Source organism: Rosa chinensis, chromosome 2 (genome assembly GCF_002994745.2).
Source record: "Rosa chinensis cultivar Old Blush chromosome 2, RchiOBHm-V2, whole genome shotgun sequence".
Taxonomy (NCBI): domain Eukaryota; kingdom Viridiplantae; phylum Streptophyta; class Magnoliopsida; order Rosales; family Rosaceae; genus Rosa; species Rosa chinensis.
This window is the reverse complement of record NC_037089.1, coordinates 71,315,817-71,325,462: the sequence shown is the minus strand read 5'-3', so window position 1 is coordinate 71,325,462 and position 9,646 is coordinate 71,315,817. Positions and strand designations below refer to the sequence as shown.

Here is a 9,646-nt window from a genome sequence, read left to right as displayed (position 1 = left end):
TATAATCTTCTATGCGTTTCTTCAATAACCTATTTGCTCAATTACGGGCTGCTTAACGAGAAGTTCGATTGCTGGTATCTCCGTCTAGAAGGCACCGGAGTCTGAGACCTCGATGATCGATTGGACCGGTGTCAAGTATCGTTCGAAAGCCTTATTCACTATTCATTTTGGGAAACTTTCAAACTTTCAATTTTGTGAAATTGAGCTCACTTGATCAGATCGGAGGATCCGATTGAGCAATCAGAGATATATGAGATATTAAGCTACAGGTAAGCTTCTTATTTGATCAAATGGTTTGGGTACGATTGATTGGGTTTTCAATTTCGGTGCATGCAACTTTGGGTGGTAGAAAATTGAAATGGAGAGGAAATAGCTTTGGTTGGATAGATAGTTTAAAATTAGGTGAGAGTTTGAGAGAGACGGAGATTGATTGGGTTAGGGATAGGGATAGGGTATGGATTCGAATTTTGTAATTGGATTCAATCTCTAAGAGTTTTTGCTGGACTTCCACAGAGTGAGAGACAGATAGGGAGGGGACTTTTCTCTGCCAATCAGAAGAAGAGGATTTGCTAAGGGAAAGTCTAGAGAGGAGGAAGGGATGTCTTGGTCGATTTCAGTCTGTTCCTAATTTGGGAATTTCTGTTTCACATTCAAAGTTTAAATCTTTAAAGGTATCAGCTAACTTCATTATATAAATCTTTCGGTCAATTTTGGGTATTTGGTTGAAATTTATCAATAAAGCATCAAAATTTTGACCACAGTTGATTTTGATCAAGATTGAGATTTTATTGATTTCGATATGTCATTGAAAGGGCTTTCATATTTTTGATCAGGAGCGTATTGAAAGACGTTTGACATATCTCAAAAGCCAAAAAGAGAAACTTGAATCAATGTCTGTGTTCAAGTTGTGCGAAGCGGTGGGAATAGAGAATTTCACACTAAATCTCCTCCAAAAGATAGTCTGTGATTGTCAGCGTTCTGCTCTGGTCATCCTTGGCCGAGCCCAGGTCTATTCCTTCCACTTCTGTGTACCTGACTGTCGATGTGAGTGATCGTGTTTTAGCTGAGAAGGTTAGTAATGTTCATATTAGTTCATCATTAATCTCGAATTTGCATAATGGTTTTTAATTCGTATGTATTGGTGTGAACTTAAGTGAATAATAATTATTGGTAGTTGATTCATAGAGCATATTGGTAGTGGAGATATTGCTTACTGTTTGAAATTCGATTTTATATGCTCAACCAGATGATATGTTTTGTATGTTATCTGAGAAATCTCTGCTTCTATTTTGGTGTCAGGTTTCATATCTCTTTAGAAAGCCTGAGGTTTCAGATACAGTAATTTTCAAGGCATCTCCAATGTTGCAGGTAATGTTTATAACATTTTATATATTAATAGTGAATTGTTGTTTGTTGTTTTAAAAAACTTTGTGATATGTGGTGTTGACACTTTCTCCTTGGGTATTCTGTGCTCGGGCGATGTATTTATAAAAAGAATTGTGGCCAAGGCTGCAGATTATGTTCAGGTAAGATCTTGATATTCTTGGCTATTGCGTGCATTAACTGGATTCATGTGAAAGAATTAGAATTTATATTACATTTTCTAATGTTCATGTCATTCTGTGCAATAGGTACATGATGAGAAATTGTTGGTGAATGGTGAAATTCAAAATGAAAATTACATATTGGAGCCTTTTACCTATGAAATGGAACCAATTGTAAGATCATGTTCTTGCTTCTTTTTTAATTCAGTTGATTGCATGTAATAACAGGTTCAATTACTTACAAGATTTGTGTTACCTGTTTTGCTTGATTCTGCAGCTCATTCCAGAAGGCTATATCTTTGTGATGGAGGACAACTGCAACAACAATTTTGACTCTCATGACTGGTAATTTCAACTCTCAGTATTATTTTCGATTATCCCCACTAAACATTTTTGCTTCTGGGTTAGAGGTATATCCTTTGTTTACTCCCAGTCTCTGTGCATTGAATTGATCTGTTTACTGTGTTTTGTTTGGTAGTGTGATATGAGTAACTTATATGTTTGTTTTTAGGCTGTTCACTACAGTGCACAAAACAAGTCTGTTTCAGAATTTAAAAGCACATTACTAATACAACTCAGAGGTAATTATGATTAAATTTAGTTACTACCTTTGTTTACCCTACCAAGTCTGCGATAAATTCTTTTTTCTAACAATAATCTCTTCATCAAGCAGGTCAATCTCCACATCACATTGATTGACAACTTCCACATTGCAAAGTATTAATTGTGTTAGCTACAAAACTACATTCCTTTGCTTAAGCAATTTTGTAAGTTCCATACATGCAGTTGCATAGCTTACGTTAATAGAGTATACTGAATTCTTTTTTGAGATATCTACATAGTGATCTGAGGTTTGGTGTGTCTATTTAAACCAGTATGGTAGTTAATGATTAAGGTAAAAATCAGATTATTATTGAAGTACAATTGAGGAGAATGAAAAAATTATTTGCAACAGCAATAAATGCATTTGACTTTCAATTTCTCATTGATAGCATCATTTCATAGTGATCAACAAAATTAACATGTGAGTCTTCTTTTTTAGCAGTATTTTATTGTACCAAGAAAAAAATTCTACCAAACATTTGCTGAAACTTTCAACTTATTTAATTGACCTGCAAGAGTTTTATTTATTTTCATAATTTAGCCCATTTGCTCAAACTACTCCTTTAATCAACATTTAAATGACATAATTTTCACGTGACTTCATCATAATCATATTAGTTTGTCAAAAATCACCATCCCATTGTTCAATGAATCAATTTGATTGTCAATTTTTATTTTCCAAATGTTTTTTGAGCTGCAGCACTGCTGGAATTATCTTCTTTGATTTTGTCTATGCTTCCTTTTCTTTCATTTCTTTGGTTTTTCTGCTCATCTTGGTCACCAAAGTTTACAAGAAAAGAAAAGATTGTACCAATCTTAATTCCTTACAGTTTTGGCATATCATTTCTTTTATTTTCACTTTAGTTCTTTAGCTCAAATGATGTAGCAGCCTACTCAAATTCAGTCAAAGTCCAATCTCTTGCTGTTCAACCTGATCATGACATTTTCCTTGCTGATAGTCTTTCATTGTGTATGATGTGTTTGATAATACCTCTGTGTTATCACAGGCAAAACAAGCACTATGGAGAAACTGGAAGTTAATACAAAAACCAGAATTGAAGGACAGTTGAGATATCTCAAAAGCCAGAAAGAGAAACTCAAATCTTGCATTATATATGATTGATCTTAAGTGCTTTGTAAACTCGAAACAATTTTAGTGACATGAAACTTTGTCTTTTATTGTAAATTGTTTGCAACAACAACCCCCGCAGCAAAGCGCGGGTACCATTACTAGTCCCCTATCATTGCCCGTATATTATTCATTAGATGTATTGAAAGGAATCAAATGACATAAGGTACTCCCTACTTATTTTTACTGATTTTCAAATCAAAAAAAAATTAATATATTTTTTATTTAATTGCAAATGATACATATTACATAGAAACTCGATACACTAGTTATACAAAATTCTCATGGAAATATTGCGTAACATCTACTTTTTCTTTGACAACATTTGGTGCACTAAATTGTCAAAGTTTATGGATGATGAACCATGTGGAGCAGTAGCTTGTTCCGCAAGTTTCTTCCATTCCAAGACCTTTTTTTTCATTTTCTCACCCTTCTCTCCCCCCATTAACTCTCTAACAAGCTTTTCAACTTCATGTCTCTTTACATCATTACTAATCTCCATGCCAATGCCCCATTCATTACAAGCATACCAACAATTTGTTAGCTGGTCAGAAAAGAATGGCCAACATAGCATAGGCACACCTGCACACAAACTCTCAATAGTCGAACCCCAACCGCTGTGTGTCAAAAACCCTCCAACTGATGGGTGGTTAAGCACTTGCTCTTGCGGACACCAACTTACGATTAGACCTCTTTCCTTGGTTTCAGCTACAAACTCCGGTGGTAAAATCGCGGACTCACCAACAACCAAATCGGGCCTAATTACCCAGAAGAAGGGAACTTTACTATTTGCAAGTCCCCAACCAAACTCTACAAGATGTTGTGGAGACATTACCGCTATACTTCCAAAACTGACATAAATAACTGAGTTCTGTTCCTTAGAATCGAGCCATTCTAGACACCCAGTTTCTTCTTTCCATAGACTATCTCCCATATCTTTTAAAGTGTCTTCTGGTAATTGATTGAGGTGTAATTGTTGAGGCCCAATTGCATAAACAGGTGGGAGCTTAAGCATAGATGAGAGCGCCTCCAGAACATGAGGCTCCAAAGCATCAAAAGTGTGAAGAATTATTGCCGTAGCCTTATCAGCTCTATGCATTGATTCCATGGTGAAGTTAAAGAGGATGTCATCGGGGTTCGTAGTTCGGAAGTTGGCGGGTAAATCTCGTAAACGGATATCTTTGATGCCTGGAATCCAATCTAATACCTTGTCCAAAAACCCATTTGTCAAACAGCTCTCATCTACAACACCCAATAGCCATGTAATTAATTAGTAAAAGAAAAAAAAGCATGGAGTTAAACATAAAGTAATCGAGTGTGCTAATTACTTTAATATACTGTCGGTTTAATATTATTTCTTATCTTTTGAAAATTTATTGTCCAAAATTGTAACAATTTAAAAATATTTTTAGCTCAATTTCATGCGCACCACTACTATATTTAATTAGTCTAGTAGTATAAGGTGCCCCTTATGTGAGAAGTTCTCAATCTAGTTCTCATGAAGGTTAAACAAAAAAAGAAACTAAGTTGACGGCAACTTGTGAAGTGAAATGAATGAGACAAATAAAATAAAATACAAAATTATATTTTGGTACGTACACATTAAATACAAGAATTTCTAGAAGTCCAAAATTTGATAAGGTGATATAGAGTAATTAAACAAACATATATGTCAATACAAAATGGGGTTTCATATTCAAGAATGATAAATTTTGCATAAGATATGTCGTGTCAATAGTAATTGTTTTTTTTTTTTTTAATGACAATGTCACTAGTAATGCTTACCCATGATCAAAAGAACAAAGGTAGGAATGCTTATGACTTTAAAACAGTTAGTTGCAAGGCTTTGCAATTTAAAAGTAATATATGGCATAAAATTACACTTTTATTATCCCACTGATTAAAATAAAAAGGTACGTAATAAGATTTGAAACGTAATTAGCTCATTATTGTAATCATTTTCAGTACCTTTGAGGGGTGCAAGTCCTTTTTCCACTAAAGTGGGATATTGTTTATATGCCATAAAGCTGCAAGCAGCAATAGTGAAGAAGGCTACTCTAGGCACTCCAAGTTCTTCAGCAGCTGTGATGGCGAACGGCATGAAACCATCTGAAACTACGCAGCTCACCGGAGTACTACCATCTTCGCCGTTGAGCTTCAAGAGGAGGTCTCGAAAAGGAGCCAGTAATAGATCTTTCAACAGGGCATCAGAAACCAAAGTGACGTCTTGGGTGGCATCTTCATCCGAACCTGCAGGAATGCCATCGGGGATGGCCTCGAATCGAAAATCGGGCAAGCCGTCGAGGGAGTTGGGTCCTAGAGATCTAAGAAACCTTTTGTGGTTGAACTCTGTGTTGACAAAGGTTATGTGGAAACCCCTATGGTGGAGGAGCTTTGCTAGTTTGAGCATAGCCTTTATGTGGCCCTGTGCTGGAACTGGAACACAAACAGCATGAGGCTTACCAGCTACAAATCCCTTGGAATCCATTGATCTTAGCTACAGATTTTGTGTGTCTGATAGCAAGTCTAGCTTAATACACGCATGTCTATTTATATATATGATATAGAGACTCTTCTATGGACCGCAGTGTATATGGACCAAAGTCAAATTTGGCGACTGACCAACGCACACACCGACCGTGAGTTAAAGAATAAATTAGTGAAGGTAGCAGTCAGATGAGAGGTACGTAAACCCTAAAGCGGATCGATCTGTCTGTCCTCATTCTCGATAGATGATATTTCATTGGCAGTGCCAGAGATCAAGTCATCTAACTGGAGCGTCTTCCTTATTTTTAATTCCCTTGGACTTATTAGGACCACAAGAGCAGAAGATATAAGATATGACGCCAGGAAGCTTTTATGACAAGTTTGTTATCAAAAAAAAAAAAAAAAAGCTTTTATGACAAGATAGGAAACCAGGGAGAAAGCATAGGAAAGAAACGCGTAGTTTGCGTGCCCTCCAAGTTAATTAGGAAAGAAAAGCGTAGCTTGCACTCCAAGTTAATTAGGGGATGCGAAATCAAAGTTGCATGCTACGGAAATCATTTGGTCTTGGTATTTCTTGTTACAGAGTTGAGATGATCGAAATTCAAGTTTGACCAATATTGGGATCGACCTCCAGTTTAGCTATTAAATTCAATGCCCTTCCATCTAATTAATCAGTCTTAACTCCCAACCCAACAGTATAGGTTTTTGTCATAAGAGTGGTTCTATTCATACCACTTATATCGGTCATTAGACTCCTACACTACTTTTTACCATTAAACTTCCAATTTTACTCAATTCCCTTTACTCTCTAGGCCTCCCCTTCTTCCTATAGCATCATCCACCATCCGTCTCCATCTACACAAACATCTCCAACAACCAAATGCCATGTCAATGGTTATTATCACTCAGCTCAAAAAGGAAGGAAAAAAACTGAGCTGCAATACTGTGGCTGATACCACTATCCATAAACAATATATTTTTGTTTATTTGAATTCAAAGAAGGCTATAGCTAGCAAAGCGCTTTGCTTCTACACAGTTCATAAATAAGAATAAAATAAAAAAGGGCCCAAGACTATCAAGGAAAAAAAAATGCACAACATTGGGAGTTTGGCAAAGGATTCATATTATTTCATATAATTATATGGTCTACTCAATCTATTGCATGTAAATCTGTTATCAAATATAAGAAATATGGAGACGATCGAATGAAGTCAGGTGTTCGTCATGAAGGAGAGGAGAGAGAAGATGATTAAAGAGGTGTAAAAGTCTTATTTGTTCAAGTAAACCTAATTTGTGTTTGGCCCAAACTCTAGGTTACTTGACCTAGTGGTAATAAGGTTAAATTAGAATGATCTAGATTCCTATTCAATGTACGATTACTTGTATGATTATGATTCTATACATTGTAATCCTCTATATAAGGAGGCCTCTATTATCAATGAGAAGACACAGCGAATTTCTCTCAATTTCTGATTCCCTACAACACGTTATCAACACGACGTCCTAACCCTGAAACTCTAAATTCGTAGCCTTCAAATCCCAGGAACCACCGCCGCCCACCTTGAAGCTTTCACCTTCAGGAGCCCAGAACCGGCGGCGCTATCTCCAAAACCGGCCTGAATCGACCTGAACCGGCCACCGGAAGTGACTGAACCGGCCTCCAAGAAGAATTCATCGATCTTCTGCCTGATTTCGCATCCTTCCCATCTACCGATCACCGCCACCTTTTGTTAGAAGCTGCAGCGCCACCCCAGCATCCGAGAACTGGTGACAACTTTCCGGGAACCGGCCGTCAAGATCCCGGACCAATCAGTAGAAGCCCTAACGTTCTCATTCCAGTCTGCATCTACCTCCAGAAAGAAGCCCAGCCCAGAGAGATCAAGCCAAGGCCCAGAAGCAACTGTGCAACCTAGGCCCAGTAGAAGTCAAAAGCAAAGAAGCCTGAAGCCCACTGACATCAGCCCTGCGTCATCAGCCACGTCAGCATCCAGTCAGCCTGCCACGTCAACATCAGAGTACCACGTCAACAACCAGCCTCCACGTCAACACCTTGGTCAAAACATGTCAAGCTTTTCCTGGCAACTTTTCCTGCCATTTTCCGGCTACTTTTTCCCGTCAAGTTTTCCGGCGACCTATTTTGAGGTATTTTTTACTAAACGTTCCCCTTTTTTTAGAGTTTTTAAATTTTTTTTTTTTTCGGGGACTTGCAACCTCCCTTCTTCTACCCCTCTTTCTTTATCATATGGGAGACCAAATTAAGCCGAACTGTGGGGGTTCGTACTCACTACAAGCTTGGAGCTTGTAGAGTTCTCCAGACTTAGAGTTTGTTGAGATAAAACGATCGACCGCAAATATCATTGTTTCTATCTAATCCAACCCCTCTTGGAAGCGACTACGCTCGGAAATTCCTAATTTCTTGGAAGTGACTACGCTAAGAAATTTTATTCATTTTCGTGGTATCCTTTTTCGCTCCTAAACTAACCCTAATTTCTTGTTCTCTTTCAGGATGAGTAACCTGAACAAATTGGACTTTGCTCCATTGGGAACAACTGGCTCTGAATATCACAGGTGGGTTCGTGATATCCGCCAGCATCTCAAGGCCGATGGAATCTTGGATACGATTCTCGAGCCTTGCCAGGACGTGTTAACTGTTGAGCAAGCTCAAGCTTTGGAAGCAAATAGAGCAGCCTTAGAGGCAAATAAGGCAAAAGCTATCATCCTAATGACTCGCCATATGGAAGATTTGCTCCAGTACGAGTGTATGAATGAAGAAGACCCTAGAAGGCTGTGGATCTCACTCGAAGATAGATTTGGCAACATCCGTGACTCCCTGCTTCCTGACCTAGAAGTGAGATGACATAGCCTCCGCTTCTGTGATTTCAAGTCAGTTCTTGACTACAACTCGGAAGCACTTCGCATTAAATCCTTAATGGAATTATGTGGTAAAGAGATCACAAATGCGATGTTGATTAAGAAGACTCTCTCTACTTTCTCCGTCTCTGCATTGATGGTTGCTAAGAACTATCGAATCGATATTACTGCAAGACGAATCACAAGGTTTCATAAGCTCATTGGAGCTATGAATGTCGCTGAAAAGCATGACAATATCATTGTGAAGAACTATAATTCGAGATCTGTGGAACAGAGCATATTCAGGAATCCAATTATAGTCGCGCCCCTAAGAGAAGGCGTCAAGACCGAAACCCTAATCTTAGGAATACATTTGGATGTTCTGGTCCATATAATCACTCTACTTGGGAAGGTAATCGCCAAAATATGGGAACACGGAACCAAAGAGGTAAACGTGGAAAGAGAGAGGGAGGCAACGCCTCTAGCCATGTTGGTGGCGCCACCAATACTAAGGGCCATCTAAATGACGCTTTCAAAGCGCCTCAATCAATGGAGTTTGAGAAAGAAAATGTATGTTCTCGATGTGGAGTGTCTGATCATTAGGCACACATTTGTAGAGCTAGTGAAGAAATCGTCACCGCCTACAAAGCATATTGTGAAGCAAGAGAAGCTCGCTATATGGAACAAGAAGATCAAGAAGATGATCTAGAGTGAAGGGTTGAAGACTACAAATCTGGTTGGGATCAATAGATCGCCAATTCTGTTTAATTCTTTATTTTTCCAAGAGATGTAATAGGCAATTGCCATATATTTTTGTAGTAAATGACAATGGTTTAGTTTTTCTTCAAAGTAGGCTCACTCAAAGTAAGTGTGATGTCTAGGAAGGTTATGAGATTAGTGGTGCTTAAGCGAGCCTTGCTCCATCGACATCTCTCTACTCACCCGGTCACATTTATTTTGGAATTACCGAAAGAAGTTAGACGACTACCATTGCTTTGCATTAGCTATCATTTTGGATTAAATTTTGTTTATT

At 38.0% G+C, this 9,646-nt stretch overlaps 1 protein-coding gene and 1 long non-coding RNA gene across 2 annotated transcripts; one reads left to right on the top strand and one right to left on the bottom strand.

Annotated features, from left to right (window-relative positions):
- Positions 1–925: 925 nt before the first annotated feature.
- Positions 926–2,315, top strand: LOC112187897. The gene is made up of 6 exons (XR_002931244.2): positions 926–1,071; positions 1,300–1,368; positions 1,496–1,526; positions 1,632–1,718; positions 1,822–2,125; positions 2,218–2,315. It is a non-coding gene; the product is annotated as an uncharacterized LOC112187897 (long non-coding RNA).
- A 1,162-nt stretch (positions 2,316–3,477) lies between these two features.
- Positions 3,478–5,769, bottom strand: LOC112187896 (7-deoxyloganetin glucosyltransferase). Its single transcript, XM_024326860.2, has 2 exons — positions 5,245–5,769; positions 3,478–4,518 (listed from the first exon to the last, which is right to left on the bottom strand). Exons 1-2 carry the CDS (start codon positions 5,762–5,764, stop codon positions 3,581–3,583), a joined length of 1,458 nt encoding a protein of 485 aa, XP_024182628.1. The 5' UTR covers positions 5,765–5,769; the 3' UTR covers positions 3,478–3,580.
- Between the last annotated feature and the right edge of the window lie 3,877 nt (positions 5,770–9,646).